This window comes from Seriola dumerili, unplaced genomic scaffold, assembly GCF_002260705.1.
Source record: "Seriola dumerili isolate Sdu_G_001 unplaced genomic scaffold, Sdu_1.0 BDQW01000242.1, whole genome shotgun sequence".
NCBI lineage: Eukaryota > Metazoa > Chordata > Actinopteri > Carangiformes > Carangidae > Seriola > Seriola dumerili.
Window position 1 is genome coordinate 8,148,870 of NW_019174497.1, and position 25,765 is coordinate 8,174,634.

The 25,765-nt window shown below is 39.8% G+C and overlaps 1 protein-coding gene across 3 annotated transcripts in view; it reads left to right on the forward strand.

Annotated features, from left to right (window-relative positions):
• Positions 1-2,084: 2,084 nt before the first annotated feature.
• Positions 2,085-25,765, forward strand: part of ndrg4 (NDRG family member 4) — a 61,503-nt gene continuing 37,822 nt past the window's right edge. For 2 of the 3 annotated variants that reach the window (XM_022756345.1, XM_022756347.1), the window contains exons 1-2: positions 2,085-2,211; positions 4,848-4,921. In XM_022756345.1, the coding sequence (XP_022612066.1) occupies positions 4,848-4,921 (74 nt within the window). In that variant the 5' untranslated portion in view covers positions 2,085-2,211. The remainder of the gene's footprint in view (positions 2,212-4,847; positions 4,922-25,765) is intronic. The other variant, XM_022756348.1, reaches the window with a different exon arrangement.

The window sequence follows — 25,765 nt, forward strand, 5'->3', positions numbered from 1 at the left end:
TCTCGAAATGTCAAGTTTATTCTCGATATTTCGACTTCTTGAAAGGCAAAATTAAAATTAAAGTCCTCTTCTCAGTCAGTTTGAGTTTATTCTCAACATTTCAACTTTATTCTCGACATTTTGACCTTTTTTCTTGAAATGCATAATGAAAAGAAAACTTCCTCCTCTCATTTTTTTTCTCATCCATTGCCCTAATAATCTTTTGTATGATTCAGCTGCAGCGATTCAGAGGTCTGTTCTTCTGGAGGAAATAAAGGTGGACATGATCAAAGCACTGAACAAACAACAGAGTTTCAGAGGCCGTAAAAATACCTGTTCTTATAAATACTGCTAATTACTATACTGCTCTAAACTCATAACTCATAAGTACATAACTGAGTTGTTATACAAAATTAACCTTTCATTCTATCTCCTTAAAATTCTTCCCTCATCCTTGTTTTTAAATGTTTTTAATTCAATTGGCTCCACTATTTTAACTATGATAAATCTCTCCCTTGCAACTGGCTCTGCCCAGCTTAAACACGCCATAAAACCAAATCTTGACCCCAAACCTCCCTATGAATTATAGGACTATATCCAAGCTGCCTCTTGTGTCCAAACTACTAGAACAGGTTGTTGCCAAGCAGCTTATAGCAGTTTTAGAAACATATAACCAGTCTCTGTGGGTCAGACACAGCGCCTTTGTCAAGTGGTGTTCCACAAGGTTCTGTTCTAGGTCCTATGCTGTTCTCATTATATATGCTGTCTCTGGCAGATTATTAGCCGTTAGAGTGGCATCTCCTATCATTTTTATGCCAATGATATCCAGCTGTGGCACAAAAAGCTCTGTAACACTCCTTTGACATTTTCTTGAAGCAGCAATTTTTTTATATTTTGGTTAGTCTGTCTGAAAACCTCCTCCAATATATTATGCCTCCGCGCTGGTGACAGCTAGAGCCAGAGGCATGTTGTTTTTGGGTTGTTCGTCCATACGTATGTATGTCTCATTCTCATAGACATGATATCTCAGTAACGCCTTGATAGAACTTTATGGAAAAATTTGGTACAAACATTCTCTTGGACTCAAGGATGAACTGATTGGATTTTGGTGGTCAAAGGTCAAGGTCAGTGTGACCTCACAAAACACTATTTAGCCATAACTCATGACTTCACACACCAAATATGACAAATTTTCACACAAATGGTTAATATTTTATATGACTCTGGATAAACAGGGATGTAACCTGCACGTAGTCTGAGTGGAGGAGACTGGTTATTCTAGTTGTATTGCTTTTTATTGTCCTATTTCTTTGTCTTGAACTTCAGTAGATTTTTATGATGTTATGATGTATGATGTTGTTTTTATCTATGAGAGGTGCTGTATAAATAAACTTTACTTACTTACTATATAATGCTAAAGTTTAACATGGATTGCTAAGATGGATGATTTTGGAATCAGTGGTTTCATCACTTCATGCCCCAGTTTCCCAAACCTGGTCAGTTCCTTTATCTTAAACCAGAAAGAAAAGCTCTTCTGATCGCCTGTGGGCTGTCATGCTGGTGTGTGTGTGTGTGTGTGGGTGTAAGGATGTCTGTGAGGCGATATGATGACACTTTGTGTCAGAATTGGATGTTCAGAGGATGATATTTTCTCTCAGATTCAGATGAATCTGTCCCCGTTTTTCCGGCGCGTTCTAAAAAGCATGAGTAATTTCAAATGTTGTGTGCGCCAACTCGGAGCTGCAGTGTCCTGCTTTCAAGAACAAACACACACACACACACACACACACACACACACACACACACACACACACACACACACAAACACACACACACACTTATATATATAATATCTCTCTCCACCAGACCCAACTCCGACCCTCTCTTCTTTCTTTACTCTTATTTCCTTCTTTCCTGTCTCTTCACTACAATTCTTTCTTCTCCTCGGTTAGTCACCTCTCGTCTCCCCTCCTCGCTGCTGTGCCCGTCGGTGTGCTGCATCATTGGTGAAGCCACGTGCTCTCTGTTTATCATCAGGAAGGGGAGGGAGAGATGAAGTCTCTGCCTCTCTCTCTCTCTCTCTCATTTTGTCTAGTGCACCCACAGGCACACAAACTCAGCTTTGTACACTCATCCAGCCTTAGCCCGAGGGACGCACACACGGACACAGAGACCAACAACACCAGCTACACCAGATTGTACCGACGGGAGAAACTCTGAGCTACTCCACAGGTACGGTGACGCTTCATCTGATGATATTTGTCTGTCTGAGAATGAGTATGAAACTGTTGTTTTTGTACCAAAATAAAAGCTAAAATTCTTTGAGAAGCTGAGCATGATAATTTAACTTTATCTAAGCTCTGTGTGCTGGAGCTGTTTTGTTATAGCGGAGTGCAGGAGGAGGAGGAGGAGGGTGTTAAAATGAGAACAGGATTTTTGGCAGTGTCTGTGAACACTGGGGCTGAGGCTTTGTACTCTATACTTTACTTAACACCCCACCCACCCATCCTTCCACCACACACACACACACACACACACGCACACGCACACGCACACACACACACACACACACACACACATCTCCCTTCACCAGCCTATGCATTGGGTATTTACAAGTTAAATTCATTGACCCCGGAGAAAACAAAATGCACCATTTCCTCCACATCATTGCCTTTTTACAAAACTAAAAAGATCAGGATGTGCTTCACAGTGTATTCATATTTTATTATTAGTATTATTAGTATTGGAATAATAAAGTTGGGTTGATGTGTTGAAGTTGCTGCTTCTGGGAAAAAAGTCTTAGTAAACACCACAGATGTGACTGCAACTGCAGAGAGCTGTGTGCGCTACAGAGAAGGTTTGGTGTGCAGCAGACGGAGGTGAGTGAATGATGACTCTACAGTAGGTGGAAGTCATAAAAGTTGATTGAATTTGGTGCAGGCTCGTGTTAGTGGTGCCTCAAATCTGCCTGCATTTGCCGAACGCTGCTGGCAACACCTGAAAGACTGAGGCTGTGATGCACAAAGGAATAACGGTAAAGATAAAGTGGTGTGGTGCTTGAAAAAAAGAAAAGACCCAATAGGAAACTTTAATATGTTCAAATGTCTTTATTCTATCTAAATTGTCACATTTGTAAGTTGTATTTTATTGTAGCTGTAGGGTTTATTTATTAAGAATAAACCTCATCGTAACATTCACAAAAAGTGTATTCTTTTCAAAGTGCCTGATTGGGTCAGATCTTAACTAGACATCTAACACCGTGTTCATTTTTGTTGAATCCTGCTCAAAACCTTTGCATGAACGATATTGTCAATGTCCCATTTTTGTACGGTGCTCTTACATAATTTCTCCATAGGATCCAGAGCTCCGCTCCCATTATCATTTTCTTGCTGGATGTGTTTTTCACATTCTGTTTTTTTAAGGCTATAAAACTTATTGGCTGTATTTTTTCTTTTTCTCTTTTTTTGTTACGCTCCTGCTGCTCCTCCAGCACATGAAACAGCCACTGAAACCGAGCCACTCTTCCCTTTGGGAGCGAGTCAGTTTCTCAGCTCGGGGGTTTATAAATAGACTTACAAAGAGCGATACACTCCTGCTTCTGGTTTGACGTGAGCTGCACGGAGCCGGTATGACAAGTGTGAGCGTAGGAGAGAAGTAGAACGGAAATTAGGATGAATTATTTAAAAAACAAATCATCGTTACCCCAGTGGGTGTTTTGTGTACGGTGCTGAGGTTACAGGACTAACTGTTGCATTTGCCGTATCTGTCTCCTACTCCAGCACATCTGAGTTTAGTAAATGTTGAAAGTCATGTAGGGGGGACAGACATTATCTATGAATACTGTAATACTGTGTGGAATTTTTAAAAAGGACGGAAAATGTTATCAACATTTGTCAGTAACGATGTCTTCTAGCAACACCAGCTCTCAGGAGATTAGTCAAATCAAACTGTATCATTGGAAAAGAGGAGAATTTTAATTTCAGTTTGACTTTGAAGACAGCGGCGATGAGGGAGGTTTTAACAGTCCCAATGGCAATAATATCTTTTTTATGATTCGCGCAGCTGCTGATCAATACTGGTGACACACTGATTTGCAAGAAGACAGTTTCTGACTTGCAAAACTTCCTCTGTGTGTCTTCCTCTTTCTGTTTTTAAGTCCCCAATTCTCACTCTCAGCCCCAACACCTCCCTCCCTCCTCCACAATGATGGGTGGATAGCATCATGGGCCTCTGTGCCTCTCGCCTTTCCCCACCCCACCCCCCCCACCCCCCCACCCCCCCTCTGGCATTTTCAACAGCTAAACAATGGAGGTTGGCACTGCAAGTGAGCCACTGGAAGAGCTGTGTTGTTAATACATGTTTTGCATGCTGATATATTTGCTGTACATTTCTGTTGGCTCTCTGCTGTAATTAACCAGAGTATTGGGAAACAAAACTCCATTATTATTTATGTAAATTACAGTCTGTGTTATGCTTCTTTCTGCTCACTGTTAGTGGCTGAAAGTCAGTTAATGCAGCTTTAAATCCCTAATACTGGCTTTTCTAAGGACTGCAAGGCCAAGACACTTCTCTTTTTATTGATTGATTGATTAAGATCTAATAACTACAATAGTGTCAGTCACTCAATCACAGTCTCTTTCTATTAATTGTTAAGCTTCACATTTCTCTGTCTTTTATGGCCATTTCCACAGGATCCTATTAATTTCTGTCTCCTACTTAATATTACTTCCTGTCTGCTCTGTGTAGTTTTATTGCATGAAGTCTCCTCTTTTAATTCTTCTGTGAATGTTATTACTGCCTTTACACCTGCAATGCACCATCACCAGTACAGTAGATCTTGTCTCTTGTATTTTTATACCTGCTGCTAGATGGGGCCTGGATTGTTTTGGAACTTCCCTCCCAAGGCTGGCTGCACGGTTCCACAGAGCCTCCTGCAGACCATGTACGTAGGATCGTGAAGCCACCGTACCTCCCTACATAACGTACCATACCGTGCCACACAGGCCTCTCCTTTATCCAGCCTGTGTGGAGTTATTTATGGCATTTTCCGTCCCATCCGTTCCATTCTGTCAACCAGTCAGTCCAGTCTTTCACATGTTCATTCTGTAGCAGTAGAGCAAATACCCACAAACCCAATGAAAATTCATCATGTGGTTAGTTAACATGCCTAGGACAGGAGTAGTCCATCTGTCATCTGACAAATGTCTCTTTAGAAATCATTTTTAGACCACAACAGATACTGGGAGTGAAGCCAGATCCTGAAACCGATAATTCCCTCAACAACATTTGGTGGCAACCTGTTCCAGGTGACACACTGCGTCCACTATTACAGCATGAGTGGTTTGCTCATTCATCAGATGTTTCACAAATAACAAATATGAACCAGTAGCTAATGCTCTTTGTAGATACATGAAGAAGAACGACATGAAACTAAAATTTACATTTCAAGAAAAGAAAGAAATCCATACAATCCATTGTACCATGATGACAACTGAGCCATCTCCATCTCATCATATGCACACTCCCGTGAGCTATTTCTGAGCTTAACATTTTTCATAAAAATTTACAGTCACATTAAACTGTATGCAAAATTTGATTAAAAACTGAACACATAACCTTGTTGAAAATTAGCTAGCAACAGTTAAAAGTCCCATATAATATAAAGGAAGATGTCCAAATGTTGTGTGATTATAAAGCAGGTCTAGCTTCTATATTAATACTGTGTAAGTATCAAAGCGCTCAGTCCATAGTTAAATACACACAGCTTGTATTCAGAAACTCAGCCTTAAAACCAGCCTTCAGGACTTCTGGAACTTTGTGATGTCACAACAAAGCAGAGGAGAGAGGAGATGTAAAACTACACTGAGATAGTTTTTGGTTCTTAAAACCACAAATATATCTTCTTATGGATCAACACAGGAAACACAAACAAAACACAGGAAAGGTGTAAAATATGGGACCTTTAATGTGTAGTTACATTTTACTTGCAGACACTAGCTTTGGGTCAGATGTCCTTTTTTTGCATGTATTAGTTTGAAAAAGCATCAATCACGTGATGAAATTTTAAAACAGGAGAATGACTCATTAGCATAACTACGCTGATGCTAATAAGCCTTTTGGTGATGTGATACATGTTAACTTGTAGTCCCTGTAGCTGTGGCCACAATACAGTGTCCATTCACACCAGCACATTTGTCTAAAGCAAGTTTTCATGACCATTTCTCAACCGCACCCAGACTTCATGTAGCTTGAGTAGCTTGGTTTTTTAGTTGAAAATCACCCAGCTGTAATGGAGCATAGCAGCATGCCCTGTCATCACACATGCACACATTCATTTTTTCTCAGTCTGTGTGTGTTATCTATTACTGTCACCCGTCAGCTCTGAAATGCGTGGGTGCTGTTTGTTTTGTGTGTGTGTGGATCAGTGTGGAAGGAACTGTATGTTCCACACATCCGTGCATTACATACTATGACTTCTTTATGATGGAGCTTCAGTGTGTTGTAGATCTGTGATATAATAGTGACCTTGGTAAATGTAGAAAGTATGTTCATCACATCCATCATGTTATAAAAGGCAGAAATACTGAATGAGAGAAATGGCAGAAATAGATCTGAAATGTTGCTGGGTAGAGACTGGTACTGAAATAATTATTATATAAATAATTATGATTTAATTATTGTCTTATTTGTAAATAACAAAATTAGAATCATGTCAGGATCATGATCCATCAAGCTAAAAATAACGTGTGTGGTGTATTTCCGTATCACCTCCTTAAATTCCCCTCAGCTCCACAGGCTGAGTGTCAGTGGTGAACAATGACCAGAGTAAAACTGAATCAGATGTTGGCTATAGTTCTGGACATAAATGCCAATTTCAAATTTAACTGCACTTTATTTAACACATAAAATGCAGAAAATGGAAATAACTTTGGTATAAAGAGATCAGTTTGTGGTCAACCTGTCAAATGACACCAGTGGTGTCCCCTTAAAGCTTCACATGCAGGCAATATGTAGATGCTAGCCACAGCACACATCATCACGGGCCCCACTTTGGAGGGCTTTGGGGCAACTGCAGTGCACTGTATTGTGTCTATATGAGAGACTCCATTAGGGGACATGTTTTCATGTATCTGCTTTTATGATTGCTGCCTCTTCCTCAACACAATGGAGGTGTAAGGAGTTACATTTGTGGTGCGAGTGGTAGTAAAAATTAAAGCATTCAGCAGCCATGTCTCCTTCCAGAACAGTGTCCCTGTGTCTGTAGATGATGTGCAGGACTCACTGTAAACAGAAAATTAGTTTACTGTGAGGTCTGTGGATAATTCAGGAGGCAGGGAGGAATACAGGCTCTCAAAGCTTATTCAAAAAAAATCTAAAAGTGTGCAGGAACGAGGATTAACACAAAATTTGTTCTAATTGATTCAAACCCAACAAACTTTGTGTAAACTTTGAGAATCAGCATTGTTTCATTCATTCATTGTGTCACTTCACTGATAAGCTAACAAGCTAATGTTGCTGTGAGGCAGTCAGTAATAAGTAATTCAATGTGCAGCCTTACCTTCATACACAATTTTTGTATAATTGTAATGGTGTTGATTTCAGCACGAATCGTCCTCCATTTGGTGTTAGCAAAGACAACAGTAACAGTCTAGTTTAGGGTCGGAGAGACCCCTAGTCGGGTACAAGACATGACCTTTTGAGCTTATACACTCTAAGTTTTGTATTTAAACAGATTGTTAAAGATTACAGTTAGGGTTAGGTTTTTTTTTTTTCCATGTTTGAAAAGTGGTTTGAATTTAGAATAAACAGTGACAGCCCTGCTGCTATATAAACCAAAAGTGGCTGCAAACCACTTAAGTGTTAAAGAAATAAAACATGTCTTTCTGACCGACAATCACATCTCAAATGATTTATTATAGGCTATCAGCAATAGATTTGATGAAGATCTACTCCAAAATTCTCCTTCAACGGACTGATATTTCCTTTACCTCTCTACATGTTATGGCTTTATACTTTCAGACCCACTTAGAGATAAAAAAAAAACAAATAGGTTATTCACTTCAGTTGGAGTTCTGGGTTATGGCCGTTTTCAGTGGATACTGAATGTGTCTGTGATTTGCTCAGTAAACCATTCACATCCTCAGTGTGCTCCACTGAGCTTTGCTGCTCGACATCTGGTTCTCCGCCTGGGTCAGGAAGGAGTCCAGCAAACACTCCCCTCTCCCTTCAGTGTACTGCTGGTGACCACACACTGTCTGCCCGTCTGCCTCTGCTGGCGTGAGCCCTGCAGCACTGCAGGCAGTCTATAGAAACAACCAGTAGAATGGAGATTTGGTTGCATTTCTCAGTTTGACTGCCGGACGATTCAGCTGTGCCATTCAGGTGGCGTGAGATAAACACAAGTCGTAGACGACTGGTTAGTGTCACTTGTCAGCAGGTGTCAGGTGATATTCCACCTGTATTTCCATACAAACGGGAGGCTACTGAGGGGTAGACACGGTATTTTCAGCTCAACCATTAGACATGAATCGCTGCTGAGATTGTGACAGAAGCTGTCCAGCTGTATGACTAATGTATCTTCATAAGCATGTGGGCACCACAACATCACACACAGGGGTGAATGTGGAACATGTCATTTTAAAGCCATGGACATGTTACTGTAACAGCCTCCACGGCTTTCTACCTGATCTTGGAAGCTATCTGCAGGGACCTGCACCTCTTCAGCCACTAGAGCATTAGTGAGGACCAACTAATTGCAGTGTCTCTGACAGGACTCCAGACGATTCTTGGCACTTTGCAGGGTGACCTTAGGCACCTGACAAACAGTTCTTGTGCTGACATTTCTCTCTTTAATGACTGAATGGAACTGTTTCTTTGCACAACGTCCTTCAGTGCTTCGTTGGTCTAATGCTATACTGATTCTTTCCACTTCACAGCTACATGAACTTAGTCAACTATGATAAGCTTATTAAGATCTGGTCTCCTATGATACTGCCATGTTTAGTTCCCAATTTTCTACTGATGGCTTTTATTCTGTTTCCAAACAGGCCTGTATGTTAGTTTCCATCTATCACATTAGTAATAATATTTTTAATTGCCCTCATTTTCACACAAAAGTCAAATTTCACACTGAGCTGACTGGAAAAACAGTAGAGGGAGGAGTTGCTCCTCCTGAGGAAAAACGTAGATATCCACTTTAAAACATAATGACATCCCCCCGGATGGGATTTAGAGAACAGGAGAACCAGTGAGTTAACAGAAAACAGGTAAGTGTAGCGATAAATGTTACCGGGGTGGGGGGTGAAAAAAATTACCCACATAGTTGTTCCGGACGGGTTTGAAATAACAGACCAGCAAAAGTAACGTTAAAACTCCCCACCTTCCCTGTAGGGAAATAAATCCAGTCTGAAGGGCCGTTTAGTGCACTATGTTTACCCTCCATTTTATTCAGCTTTTCTCAGAGTACATTTGTTATAATATCATGTTACAGTGTTTCTGAAACTGTCTATGAGTGACCACAACGCCTGGTAGCGAGTAGTGTATATGTATTCATATACACTCATATGTAAATTCAAACATTATTATATGATGGCAACGTCACCGACTGTTTTGCGACACTTTCCACTCTCGTAGCGTCGCCAGTTTACATTATATGTTTTACGATTTGTGTCAAAAATGATCAGCGTGACATTTGAAAGGAAATGTGGACGAAGCTAACAGTTAGCCTGCCCTGGGACTGCAACTGCACCAGTTGTCAGCTTTCACCAGTTATTAGCCTATTAACAATCAAACACGGACAATGGACAAGATCACGGACTCATCAAATCAAATCAAAGCTTCGACATGACGTACGCAGGCAAGTGAGAAGCATGAAGTTAATTTCACTTGTAATGTATTCGCCATGATTGACACTTGTACTGCTATTGATGACATCTGGCCAGTGCTGATATGTGTGTGATAACATTAATGCTAAATGAACAGCACCACTTGTTGCTGTGCAGTGTGTGAGGTGCAGGGGTTGCTGATAATTAAAATGCTGTCCCAGTTTGGGGGCGGCCCAATAGCCAAGTGGTTACGACACAGACCACATAAGTGCAAATGCCCTAAAAAGCAAGTTCTCGCTATGACCCCCCTACTTGCCATCCCTGCGTCTCGTCACAATACTGTTGAATTAGTTGGCCCTATTGGTTTTGGTGATGTTCAGGGAGTCGGGTGGTCTCTGAGTTTTATTTTAATGGTCAAGTCCTTGGTCTGAAAAAGTTTGAGAAACACTAATTTTATCTTGGAGTATGAGGTCTAAGTATAAAGTTCTGCAAACTCCCAAAATGTACAAAAAGTAGTGCCCATAGTATACTACTGTTTGCTAAAAACTTTCACCATTCAATATCTACATTTCAGTTTAGAAATTAGTTATGCAACACTTGAACAAGAAAATGAGTGTAAAAGAAGTAATTTCAGGAGAAATGGAAAAACATATTTATTCTTACTTTAAACAGTGTTTGATAAATATTAATAAATCTCTCCAAATGTTTCCCCAAAAACTTGCATTTAACTAGGTGGAGATTTGCATGAAAACAAGGATGCAGTCCTGCTTCATCTGCTCTCCAGGTGACCTCAGGCACCGCCTTTAGAAAGGAGTGAAAACAGCTAAATCGACAAGTTTTTATGAAGCAGTGTGCAAGTCTTAAATATAAAACACCAACATACTTTGGCTTGTGTGTACAGAGGCTTCAGAAAGTTTCAGACTCTTTCACTTAGATTTCATTTTAAATGGATAAAATTGACCATCAGTCTACACTCAAGAACCCATGACGACAAACTGTGAAGGGATCTGAAGCCACTGCAGCGTTTTGCCCTCAGGGCTGTCGAGCATTTAACTTTACATTTACACCTGCATGAATCAGTGTGCAGCTTGTGTGATGAAATACTCAATTTGATGTTAGGACAGGATTTTATTGAGGGCGAAACCAGCTATAGGTAAGTGTAGCCTCAGCTTTTATTTTGCCTCCATACAGGATGGTGTAGCTCCTCCACATTAGTAAAACTTGTCTTATCAGACTTTACTCACTGCGTATAAATTCACTGAGCAAAGTTCCAGCTGTGAAAACAAGTCTGAAGCAGATTAAAAAGATCAAGTGGGCTCAGCCTTTCCTGATTAGAAAGAGGTGAACACGACCACCTGAGTGCCACCTCTGGTCCAGGGTCCCATTAACATGGAATTAATGAGGCAAATATGAAAACCATGAGGGCATGAGGGTCTTCACTTTAATCACTGCTAACACCTCAGGCAGTGCCAGGTCATCATCAACCCAACACACTCCTTCAAAGCTGGGAGCATATTTTAGGATATACTGTACATCACAGCAGAATTAAGGTGAGTTATGCATACATCTTCTCTTGGCTTGCAGGCTGCAGTCACTGTAGGGGCTTTTCACATGTCCAGACACTGAAATCTGACTCTTTCTATAATTAACTAATTTACCTTTCATTCCTGCTCTAAAATTAATATGAAATGGTCAGATAAAAGGTTGAGTATTTTTTCCAACATCAAAATATATCATGATTGTAAACCCAAACCTTAAAGGAGCTATTTGTATGGTTTTTTTTTATTATTATTATTTTGGGCTTTTTGTGCCTTTAATGGACAGGACAGTAGAGAGACAGGAAATGGGGAGGCGGAGAGAGGGGGAATGACACGCAGGAGGGGGGCCGTCCAAAGCAGGAGTTGAGCCGGGGGCCAGCTGCAGTGAGGACTGTAGCCTCTATATATGGGGCGCCTGCGTAACCCACTGGGCTACGCGACCCCCCCTGTTATTTGTATGTTTTGAAAGAGGAAATAACATTAAATAACAATAACAACTTTCTTTTACAAATTAAAAGTCAATATCATAAGTTATAAAACACAACTGTGCTCTTGTCAAAATAGTTTACTTTATCTGGTATCACCAGTAGCTTATGGTAGCTAATGTAAGCTAATGTTAATGAGCTTTATGTAGATGTTGCTAGACAACAGATGAGACAGAGTCAGACTTATACCCCTTTCGCACCAAAATGAATTCATATACTAAAATATATTATATAAGCGATATTATCACATGCAGTTACAGAGCAAACACCCATGATACACTGGAGAAACAGTGAGCTGGTAGCTGGTGTGCAGACTGGTAGGATGGATCCGTCACGTCTTATCCCCGGGTTGGTGCTCCTGTAAGTGTTGGAGCCGCCATGTGAGACGCTTCAAATGGTGTAGCTGCGGTGTTTCTGCTTTAACAGCTACCGTGCTGGGCAGGTGACAGATGTGTTTATCATGTCTGTGCTCTGAAAGACGTCACAGCAGGAAATGTTTTAAAATTTTACGTGTTCACCGGGGCGTTGTGTTTAAGCCCGACAAAAGCCCTACGTTAGCGGGTCTTAGCAGGTTTTTTGACCAGTTGAAAATGAGCTTTAATGATGCTTCCCTCCCTGTATTACTGTTGCACTAGATTTTACTACTTTCCATGATCCCATAAATGTCAATTTTGGCCACTGTGACCACTGTTCAGCAAAAGCTACATATATTCACTTCAGCACCATTAATTCTCACTTTATGACCCCAACAGAAACAACCAGGTTTATGACAGACCTTTATTACATTTCTCCTGTTCCTCTGTTAATACTCACATAATTCTTCCTCTATGTTGTCCTGATGAATTCAGGATAATATATTTCTTCCAACCACCCCTTTATTAGTAGACTTTTAGTTTGAAAAAAAAGCTTCTATATGAAGATGTACAGTAACTTTGGTTGTTGCTCATTTGTACCACAGAACAGACAAGAGAAACAGGAAAGGTTCAGAATTACATATAACTGGATGCTATAAATCATAATTAACTGACATAATGATTAATAAGAATGCCCAGGAACTTCCTTATTTAACCTAGTATAGTGGTTTGGGGCATGTGGAAAACTAACACCACTCTTTCACAAGGTAGAATCAGTCATTACTTTTCTATTATTTCTAATAGCGCTTATCTACAAGAGTCAAGTCATTAAGTGTCGTTTACATATGAAGTGAATTGATAGATAGGGCAGAGAATAGCTGTGGGCCCCTTTTGAGTGCATTGTGTATTACAAGCAAACACAAACAAACAGATTTGCAGTTAATTAAGTATGAATGTGGACCCTACATGGGTCAGTCTCACGACAAGCTCCATTTAGTAGCTGTTCTGGAGCTTTCAGTCATATCACATGATCTTAATCAGCTCATGAAGTTTGCTGATGTTCAAGTTTCCTTTTTTTTCTGAGCACTTCAAGGACTTGTCCATGTTTGCTTAAAAGCTGACTCTCTTCACTATTGTTCCCAAGATCAGGAATGAATTTTGAACCTCAGTATAACAGATCATTATAATCATTGTGTCTTATTCATGTACAGCAACTTAATTTACTGCTATTTTTTTTGTGTTCAGTTTTCTAAATGTCACTATTTAGTTAGAGGGAGGTTGCATCTCACCACACATTTTAAATTGGCCTCAACTTGAATTCCAGGTAACATTAAAGAGGTTGTTAAAGCTCTTAAGTTTGTCCTTTAGAAACCTGCCAATACTCTGAGTGAATGAAAGAATAAGACGGCAGATTACAAAGGCTCAGTGCTCCGTCCTCTGCACACACCCCTCACAGAGGCTGCTGAAGTAAGTCCAGTTCTCAGCAGGAAGTCAGACCCCCACAGAGCGCTGCCCTCTCACGCCCTGACTGTGATGCCATAAATGAGCGCTGAGGCAAAAATAGAGCTCTTAAGTGAGTGTGTTGTCTAAAGTGTTAGGTCACCACTGACATTCTCTGTGTCCCCTTCTTTTATAATTTCTTTATATTGTTTTACCTGAACCAGCTGGCTCTCTGTTGTGAATACCATAAGTATGAATGCAAAAACACACGGGCTTCAATCTAAAATGAGGCTGTGTTTCTGCTGCTTGTAAAGCTCTCTGGCTACAGTGTTTTGGAGACACAAAGCTTTCATCTGACAGCGCTGACAGAAAGCTTTTTATGCCAGGGGAGAAAGAGCTTGCTGTGGGGCTCAATCTGGAGATGATAGCTGATATTTAATATTTAATCCTCCACTCTGACATTGATATCTCTGGTACAAATAATTTTAATAAAAAGTTTAATTTCAAATGGAGGAAAGTGCTGACTTAACTTGCTGTGATTTCTGTCATTTTGCATGATGAAGTGCAAAAACATGCATATCAGCAGGTACCAGCAGTGCTAGTTTGTGCGTTCACTCCAACATGTGGCAGACCAACAGGTTGGATGGTGATGGGAAGGATAATGTGAGGTATAGAAGTGTCTGTCAGGGTATATCAGTCAGGATTAACATCTCCGCTCTGCTTGACTGGAGGAAGCTCCTCCAGGAATCACATCAGTGTAGTTAAGTAACACCATCAAACTGAAAGTCAACAGGAAGGAAACAAGACGGGAGATAGATGAAGGCATAGACTGCCAACATTTAGATATACAGAATTACTGAGAACAGTCCTTTATTTTAACTAAATTTTATTGTGCATCTTATTATTTCTATAACCTAATGTTAACTATTTACGTTGTGTTACCTGCCAATCTAATGAATATGATGCTGGCAGATTTTTACACCTACTTTTTACTGACAGTAATAGTGAGGTATCAGCTTCTAATGGCTATGCTATACACCTGTATAATTATGATTAGCTGTTACTAATCAGCTGGTAGCCAAACAGCCATGAATGAGCCAGTGACACTTATGCATGAATTCTTGCAAAACAATTGAAAATAAAATAAACAACAAGATCATATCAGGTATGTAGCAGCTTTTAAGTCTCACAGAGGGTTAAACACAAGACCAGTAAATCAATTATTTGAATTGCAATTGATATGATTATATATATCTGGAATCAGATGGTGAAGTTACCCACTCTATTTATTTCACAGTTTTAAGTCTTGGACTTATGAGGTACTGCCATGAAATCAAGTGGACCAAAAGCTCAGTGAACCAGAACTACAGCAGACAAGCATTTTGTTGATTTCAGGTTTTCAAAACTCCATTTCCTGTCTAGCAACTCTGGGCAGAGGCAGAGAGTTTCTTTGGGCAGCATGCTCAGACTGAGAACATGCTATTGTTTAGAGGCTATAATGCTTACTATGTTCACCATCTTATTTTAGCATGTTAGCATGCTAACAAGTACAGCTGAGGTTGGGAAGGTCATTAGATTTTCAGCTATTTGGTCATAAACAAAAGAATTGGACAAATTAAAACTGGAGCCAGTGATAGTGCTAAATATGAAGTCAGGGGTTTAACAAAGTTATTAATCCTGTGAAGAACATGAATATGTACAATATCTCATGGCAATCAATAGTTATACCAAGTGGTGTACTGTCCAACTTATAACTCTTGAGCCACGCTGCTAGCTAGCTACCTGAAAACTCCCACCTGCACCCACCTAGCCCTAACTCTGTTCACTGTTTGTATGTTAGCATGTTAACATTTGACAATTAGCAACAAACACGAACTACAACCGAGGCTGATAGGGATGTCATTAGTTGTGGAGGTATTTGGTCATAAACCAAGGTAATGGGTAAATTAAAAGTTTGAGCTGTGATATAAAATCAGGTGATCATCAGTGCCATCAGAATACATCCTCTGGGCACCATGGATGTCTAAAATTTGGTGCTAATCCATTGGGTTGAGATATTTTGCAAAATAAGTGAAAATGCAACCCATTCAGTAGTTGTTGAGATGTTGCAGTCTGGACCAAAGTGGTGGACTGAAACAAGGAAGAAGCACATTCAGTGTGACATTTATGTTTCACTATTTTTCTTCATGGTGGACATGTCACAGTAAAAATCTCCTTCCCTTCACTGTTTTCTCTCTGTCTGTCTTATTTGTCCCTTTGTTGTCCTGCTGTCTCTCTGCCTCTGTCTCTTTGAGCTGCCCCAGTTTCCAAGTATCGATTCAGTGAATCTACATTTGATCAGCTTCATCCCCTCCACAGGCAGAGCAATTGATTTCTGGTCTGACAGGAAGTAATTCTGCCTTTGCCTCTTTCCTGTCCCTAAAGCGCTGCATTGTCACTGAAAGATTGGAGCTAAAATATTGTCTCCATCTTCCCTACACATGGAGCAGACAGCTAGTGGACTATGAGGACATATTCTCTGAATTTGACTAAAAGTGTATTGGATTAGAATCACTTAAGCTACTCTACCTTTAATTGAAGAAGAACACAGTGACATCCCTAAAAAATAATTTGAACAGAACTGAACAGTAAAACTCTCCATTGTAAACATCCATCACATTTTACAGACTGACTTTACAGACTCATTCAACTTTGACGACCTACTCGCTGGAGTTATGCCTGCATGAGCTTTTCCTCTGCTCTAATCAATATTTTGATAAAGTTAATGTAATGTGAATGGGGTCATTTGTAGTGACAAACCCACAGACAACTGTCAACCAACTTTGCAGTTTCCCCTCAACTCCATGGAGCAGTTCAACATCTTTCAGAACATTAGAAAAGTGGAGACTAATACAGTTAATAACAGAGCGAATATTTAACTTAGGATGTTTTCACTCTTAAAGTTGGTTCGCTGTGGTCCAATTCAGTTGATGAGTTTGTAAACTTGTATCATTTTCCCCTTGGTGAGTGAAAAATAAAGACCAGTAAATGCATCATTACAAACTAAGTGAGAACGTTCTCTCCTCTTATTGGTCAGATTGTCTGGCTGGAGCAGGAAAGTAAACACAGGCAGAAGGTTACAGGAACCGTCAAGCTCAAATTTGTGAGTTCACCTGCTAGTGGTGTCGGATCGAGTTCAGAATTCTCTCCACTCCAGAGTTTGTTTGGACACAGACCAAGAACAACTCCTCAAAAGAGTCTCAGAGTGATTGTTTTGGTCTGCACCAGAGTGCGATTACTGTTGTCACACCTACACAAACAGATTGTACCAAGGGAGAAACGGAACCAGAGTTCGGTTTAATCAGACTAAAAAGCGCAGGTGTGAAAACACCTTCATCAGATGCCCAGAAACATGACCACAAATGAATGCTAATGTTGCTTTGAGTCTCCAGGATGTGTAAGTGGCAGCTGTTTGCTAACATTTTAACTATATCAACTTTATAAGGTGATAATATGTCAGGGTTGTGTTTCAGCTTGTGATGCTGCCCCCTGGTGGCCAACAAAAGAAAAATCAAGTTATGTAGCTTTGAATATAATTTACTCCAAACTACTTTTAGCTTGATTTCCCAAACACTCAGTACACAGTACACTACACAGACTTTATTTACTCCAAAACAACTGAAAATATTTTTTCATATGTTGTCATTTGCAGTTCATTTACACAATACCTCAATTTTCTCTGTGCCACTGTATGTCATGTGTCTATAGTCTACTCATTGCCATGATGTGCACCAGCATTTTTATATATACTACATAGATTTAAAACTCCTTTATTAATATTTAATATTTACTTGAGTTCCTCAACTATTCATTGTTTGCATTGTGTTTTGTAATCGACTTAACGTTTTGAATTTGTGTCAGGTAAATATATAATAATAAATAATAATAAAATTATAATAAACTGGATGAGCAAACTTGAAGGTATTGTGTATAATATGTTGATACAAAAAAACCCACAATGTAATGCAGAAACAAAAGGAAATTTAGAGACAGTGAAATCTGAATTTCTCCTTTACTATTGACAGTCATTAGCTCATTTCAGTTGATCCAACAATAGCACATGTAATGAAATGTGGAAAATAGTTATTAGATTAAACTCACGTACTTCGGCATGTCATCACATGCTCAGTGATTCATGATAACCAGGAGAAAAACATCACTACACTTTGTTAAATGACCATGAGGAGATGAAAATGGAGAATATAATAATTATTTGCTTCAGCAGGTTTAATCAGGTTTGCTCTTTGCCTTTGTTTTGTCGCACTTAACTGTATCACACAGTGATGACATGTTCTCCACTCAAGCACAAGGCTGAATGAGATCATAGGTTATTTTTGATGTAGGGATCATTGTTTAGACCTAATGTGCCTACCTTTATGTTGTCATGCACACAAGATCATAGTAATAATCAAAGGCAACGGTGAAGACAAAAGATTACTATGGTGCAACTGTGAGATGTATAATTTGGCTAGATGTACTTGTGAATGGAGCACAAAGGAGGACATTATGTGTAATTTAAAGCAGGAGAGCAGAGAAAGGAGAACAGCAGTGCTTCTTCTATGAGTTAATATAATGACAATGCAAAATGTGGTTCAGCTCTGCTTTTACTGCTTATGAATAACCCAGTGTGAAATTAAAAGTGAGGTACAAAGAAAAGAAAATATACTTTGTTGAAAACCCGACAATAAGAACCAAATGAAACAACAACATGATAACATGGAAGATGTATGATTTGGACAAATATGTTCTTATGAGATGGTGGGAAAACAAATTTGTAATGTAAAACAAGCCGTGAGGAGAAGGTGAGCCAGACCCAATGGGACTAAGCTGGGTTGTCATAGCAACGCTGTCTGGGCAGATCTAAAAAGAAAAAAAAAAGGAGCGAAGGAGGGAGAGAAACGAAACGAGGACAGGTCCATTTTGTTCTCCTCAACAAACTGCTGTAAAAGCAAAGTGTTTTTTCTCCAAGCCTGACAAAACCCCATTCTCCTTTTTTTTAGAGGGGATGGGGAGAGTGTTCCTTGGTGAAAGAGGAGACTTAGAAAACAGACCTGTAAATAGTTTCTCACCCACTGACACTTTGGCTGCTTGACCACAGTTGGTTGAGGGATAAGGAGAGCCTTTGAAGTCAGGTCCTCCACCGTGGAGAGTGCACTGTGATGGCCACATGCCTCACTGTTCAACTCAATGGCTTTACTGGCAGAGCTGTTTGTCAGATACACAACAAAGCTGAAGGAAACGAGATGGCAATGAGGAAGAGGAGATAAAGTGGAACAAAAAGGATGAGGAAAAAATGTGAATATCCACTAGAAACAAAATGTACCAACACGATCATGTATAGTAAATATAACAACATCAACATACAACATATGACAACATATAAAGTGGAGACATGTGGTGACACCTGACTAAGGTGAGAGGGAGAGGAAAAAGAGAAAAAGAAAGAGAAGAGAGAGAAAGGCAGATTTAACTAGCTAACATTAAGTTATATTTTTGATATTCATTCGATCTCAGGCCTACCACATGCATCACCTACATACAACAAAAACCCTTCACTTAGAGGCCATCGGGAACACCAGGACAAATCCTGGTTTGCCACCACATCGATGGGCTGGTGGACCATCAAAAAAGTCCATCAAGTTTTCACTGGCCCTGTTGTGGTGGCTTGTAGTGTCAGTCTGTCTACCAGCCCTCTCTGTGAGCCTGTCATTCAGGGTGTACATGAGAGCCTCCAGCATGTGTGGTCTGGGCCTGGGCCCACTTCACCGACTGGTGTATTGTTGCTGGAGGGCACCGAAACAACACTCCACCACTTTTTTGAGGAGGAGTGTCAAAAGGAAATATAATATTTGCAGTTTGCATAATCCAAGTGAAATTCATATAATGTTTTAAAGCGCCTGAAGATTCAATCATCACAAAAGCGTACATCAGACAAGAGAGCCAATAAAAATAAATGCAATGGTCAAAGTTGTCATATTGACAATCAAGGTACATTCAGCAAGAAAACATTCCACCTTAAACATTCTCTGTAGCCGCCGGGAGCCATTGTGCACCACAGTGAATTAGATTATTTTTTCTACCTAGCTATCGTTAACTAGTAAAGCTGAAAACGCAGCAGAACATCCTTTCATTCATTTCATTTCATTCATTCATTCATTTCTTCCATGCACTACAATTTTTCCTCAGACACAAGTAAGTAAATTAAATTATTCAAAAGACAAACTAATTGTGTTCATCTGCCTATACTGCTTAATGCCACGCTCCCTACAACCTGCATCCATGGTACCTAATACTCTTAGCTGTACTACTTAGCTAGATGTTTGGCTGATTGCTGCATAATATTCTCAACATAATGAAACTACTATATTCATAAAGTCACTCTAACATTTGATTGTGTAGGCAGTTATAGTTGACTGATGTAAAATTACCTTTGTGGCAACAGTGATGGTGGAGGCCAGTCAGTATGTTATCATTTTTGCAATAGTACCTGTTATTCTGTCATCACATTTACTGGAATTAACTGAGTATAAAAAATATTTCTGTTAAACATAGGGCAGCAAAGTGGTGAGTATACGATGACTATATGGAAATGGACATTATACAAAATTTACCAGAAATCTTATTGTTAAAGGCTGCAGGAAATTCCACCCACCAGCGTGCTTTCTGATATTAATTAGCACTTGTTACACTGAGTATAACAGGTATACAGTTATGTTGAAGTGTAGTCACCAGAGCCCAGCTGACCTGATGTTAACAAGAACGCTGCTGTCCCAAACTGAGCGTATTGCATTTTCCTGATCTCGAGAAAATGGACTACCAAGTTTGACATCCCAGGAAGTTTGAATTTGCAGTGTACAAATGTACTGTATGTCACATTACAAGACTATTAAGTCTGTACACAACTACAGTATGTAAAAACCCTTAAGAAAAAAGGCTTTAGATTAGATTAGATTAATTTATTAATCCCACAACTGGGAAATTCATTTACCACAGCAGAAAAATAAACATCTATAGAATAAACATCTATGGAAATATACATTAAAAATACACCAAATATACACTAATAAATACAATATACAGAATACACACGATATGTACATGAAAAAGTGGCACTGAGTAATTCTGGATTAACACACAACACAATAAAATCTTTAGATGCTGTTCTTAGCTATCATTACTTTTAAAATTTAAGGTCAGTGGCTGGATAGATTAGTTTTAAAATGGTGTTTTCAGTTGTGCTCAAGAGGCTGCTATGTAGGAACAGTACTGTGCTTCCAATGTCAAGTGTGTTGAGTGGGGGGGGGGGGGGGGGGGGGGGGGGGGGGGGGGGGGGGGGGGGGGGGGGGGGGGGGGGGGGGGGGGGGGGGGGGGGGAGGGGGGGGGGGGGGGGGAAGGGGGGGGGGCAATATGCATGCCCAAAGCCTGTTGTAATGAAAGCAGATGGTACAAATTTGATACTAAGTGGGGCTGATTGATTGAATGTTACAGCAGTGCAGTGCTAAGTCAGTGCGGTACTCTTTTAAAACCTAAAGTATGCTGGCAGACCCTACAACTGGCACTGTTCACTGTACACTGCAAAACCAAAAGTTTGAACAGAACCAACAGCATAATGATCATTTTATTATTCTTGGAGCCAATAGCAGGGGTTAAAATGTCACGCTTGTCCTCTAGGTGGTGCTAGAGGAAAGGTTCATCCTCTGAGGAGCAAGGCTGTGTTCAGTTATTTTCATCTGCTCATTAGATTTTGATTTTACAGTTGAATATTTTGACCTGATGTTGGTGTTTGACAAAACCTTTAGGAATCATTATATGTGGACCCTGACAATAGCAAATTTCAAATGGAGGCAGCCTTTGCGGACCATGATTGCTTTTACCAAATTTAATTCCAATTTGATCAGTGATTGTTGAGGGATCTTGCTGCAGACCAAAGTGTAGAACAAACCAAATGATCAACAGACCCGATATAAATGCCCACAAGGCATACACACACTGGATACATGACACACACATGATTTCTAACCACATGTATCAACATCTTTTATCAAAGAAACAACACAAACTTCACCGTAGCTACAGTTGGTGCAAAGTTACACACGAGATGAAGCATTAATTCAGATGAGGCACTGGTATCTTTCCACCAGCAGCAGTGGCGTCATGATGCCAAATATAGCCGGGTAATGCAATGGTAATTGATTTCACAACCAGCTGTCTTACATAAGCATGTCAGAATGAATAGAGATGGTGAGAAAGAGGGGGATTAGATGGGGTGGAATGAAGACAGGAAAAAAAATACAGAGATGGAGGGTGAGATGGCGTGAAAAAACAGTTGAGAGCGAAATAACTGAAGTGACAGAGAGGAGTTAGAGGAGAGACGTATGTTGCAGTGGCAGGAGAAACATGTCAGGGACATGTCAAGGACAGCAAGACGAGGGGAAGAGATGCTGAGAGACAGAAAAGGAGAGTGTAGGGACAATCTGTCAAACAGTGATGATGAAACTGAAAGGCAGAGAAACGAAAAGAACAACTGATAGACAAGCAGAGATATAACAGACACAATGCCTGGTGGGAAATTACACCTTAGTTCTCTCACCTGCTGAGTCGCCATTTTACATACTTGTGCTTCTACAAGTAATTTGTAAAGTCAGTAACGTCTCATATACGCCCTGTTCAGACCTGGTATTAACATGCATCTCAGGTGATCCGAAGTTCAGGTGTGAATGCACTCAAGACTCATTGAGAACACATTTGAGATCTGATCCCACAGACCAGATAATGAACCAAAAATATTTTACTATTTCTAATGGCTAAAACCTAATGTGATTGTAGAGCTGTGGGCAGCGCAATGATTCACTCAGCCCCTCCTTTCCTTGCTGTCTTTCTCTCACAAACACGTTGGCAATGAATACATGTTTATTTGCATATACAGCAGGGTACTGAGATCCTATCATAAGTGGTATGTGGAGAAACATTTTTAATACCAGGTGTGAACTGATGTACTTTAGAGCTGTCCTCTTGTGATAGGATGACCTGAGACAAATGTTAATGCCAGAGCAGAGCAGAGTTCATCATGTAAAAGGGATCATTTGTAGCGATGAACCCACAGTAAATTATCATCATCCATCTGTTGTGCAATGAGCTTTTTAGCCTCTTTTTTTCACATCCTGTGAAAGTCTGATCTCATCTACTCCATTTCCAGCAGCAACAAGAAACTAAATTATTGCTGCTTCAAGTCTTCAAGCTGTCTTTTAGCTTTAACTGATGAATTCCTAAAGGTACCTACATCTCCACCCCAGGATTTTTCACTAACTATAACAAAACAGGGTCAATTTGATTGAGTATTGTTGCAGTTAGTATTTTTAGCTAATTAGCTAAACCAATGTGTGAACATATAATCCATGTTGTGTAGGTGGATCTCAGTTTATGTGGGTTGTATATAAAGGTTTGTGGTGACAGATCCATAAACTCTGAGGTCCCCGAGAAAATGTTTTCAAACTAATACAGATTTAGAGGAAATCCACTAAGAGCTAAGTCTCTGATTTTAAAAGTCAGTAGCTGCTGTTGCTGCTGGCATTTCTTGAATTTATTTTCTTGTAGTGGTTGAGCTCACTCCTGGTTGTGTGACAAGTGGATTATGAAAAATAAAATGAAATAAATTGTGCCTCTCCAGTGCTACGCTTATATGACACACGCCTCAGTGCAAAACATATTCAACACACCCATTTAATCATGCGGTGTCCTCGAGCTGTCAGTGCTCCGCTCATTCTTTTGCTGCATGCCTTCGCATACCCCTCATCTGAAAACTATGTCACTGCTTGTCGCCACTGCTGCCGCTGCTGTCAGCATTTCCAGAGCCCCACCTCCAACCCAACTTCTTAACAATGTCTCCTCAGCAGTGACTTTGGTGGGTACAATGCTCAGTGCTATGAGAATAAGTCCCGAGTTGTAAAAAACTGGAATGATCTTTTAACATGAAGAAATAAGCTAATGCTCTTTAATCCAAAACCCATTTCCAGTCATCTTACCCTTCTCCAGTCAATATTTCTATTAATGGTAATGTATAATGAATTTCTTGTAGTGACACAACCACAGAAAACTGTCAACCAGCTTTGCAGTTTTCCTTTTAGCTCTATAGAGCTTTTAGGCATCTTGTAGCTCTTTGTTTTGGTTTTAAACTTTACTGTTTTGGCTCAGAGGTTAAAATCCTCTTTCAACAATAATCTGATCAACAGTCTCTTCATATGTTTCCAAAGTCCATTCATGCCAACTGCATGGGTGAATAAATGAATATCGAGCAAAACGCTTTACATACAGAACATTATCAGAGCAAATAGGAATTAAACATACGTCCCAACTTAATGAACTGTCACTCGATGCTTGTGTACGGTCAGATATTATAAAACAGGCAGCGCTATCAATAAATGATGACTTATGCTAAATATCACGCGGTGCTTTCCATCAATCTGTCATTATGATTGAGTTGAGCTCTTAAGGAATGTAAAGTCGCCTATGTCTGAAATGACAAATTGCCATCACTTGGAGCAAGCAGTGGTATGTACTTCATGTCTGAGAAGGGCTTTAGGAGCGGGTGGAGATGAAAACAGAGCTGAAAGAGAGTGAACATTGGACCAACAACCAATCCAAATAAATACTAATTTTGCTCTGTGTCTGTAAAATGTATAAGTAAGCTGCTAACGGCTTGTCAACACGTGAGAGCTTTACAAGTTGATGATGTCAATGTTGTTCCGATACCCCCATGTGGCCAAAATATAAAAAAAAATAAAAAAAATTAATGCAGGTTTAAATTTAACATTTAACACAAATTTCAAATGAAAATGACCTGAGTACTTTGTCTTCTTCAGCTATCTGCACCATTGAGACATGCAGCTTATCTGAACACAAAGGCTTTGGCCACTTGCCTGTGATCACAAAGTCACCTTGTGTCTTGTTGCCAGTGACCCAGAAAAGTCACATATTACCTTTGACAGGTGGAGCTTTACTTTAAAAACCGAGCTGTGATGATGTCTGTATTTATTATTATGGTGGGTTTTCCATTGTAAGTCAAGCAAACAGTACACACATCGATGCTTGGAGTGACCGCAAGTAGAATCTGGGCTTTATCCCTTTAAGGGTAAATGTGGTGCAAGACAGAAGGAAAGAGAAAGAGTGGTGTTGTGTGTTGTGTAGACACCACTGGGAGGGTGTTGGAAGCCCCTTAAGAGTCAGTTCACAAGTTTCATCCAATGACATGATTTTGGTCTTATTCACCTGTGTTTGGGGATATTTGCTTCTGAAGTGTCTTGTTGTTTGTGCTCCTACAAACAATAACATTTGGAAGTTTTGGTCTTATTCACCTGTGTTCATTATTATTATGAAATAAAAAAAAAATTAAAGTTAAAACCTGAATCATTGTCAGCCGGAACTAGAACACATTAATTCTGAAGTGAGTTAAAAGAGCTGTTTGCAAATTTTGCTATTGCTATACAGTCAACATTAGCATCACTAAGAGCTGTCTCCAGTGGTGGAAACCAACGCCAATGCTCTTGTTTTCCTTCTATTTCTATCACTTATTTTCTTCTACTGAAGTTAGCATGCTAACAAGCTAGCTCCAGCCAAGTCGGAGTGTTTCGTCACATTCCGATACCGAGTCACTGTAACATCCAGGTTGCCCTGAAGAAATAGGGGGCATATTAAAACCTCTTGACTTGTAATCACAACGATGACTGAAGCTCTTAACAAGACTGGTAAGTAAACAGCTGTTAATGCTGATGCTTGCTATGTAGTGGCTATCATTTAGCAAAGTAAAAGACTGTTGTATTCCTATTAGATTGTGTTCAATGTTAGCAGTTTAGTGCATCCAATGTTAATGCAAGGTGATTAGCATTATCTAAAGTAAAAACAATGACCCAATAGCAATTAGTGACTTTATCATCTAGCAATTGACTCTCCTCCTCCATATAGGATTTTTTTTTAATCATCTATATCCACACACGGCTAGCCTGTGCAAGATTTGGATTTATCTGCATGTTTAACAAGGGGCTCTAGTAAGAACGATGGTCAGCATTCAAAGAGGGTAGTGTCTTTTCTTCACTCTACAAAACCCCAAACAC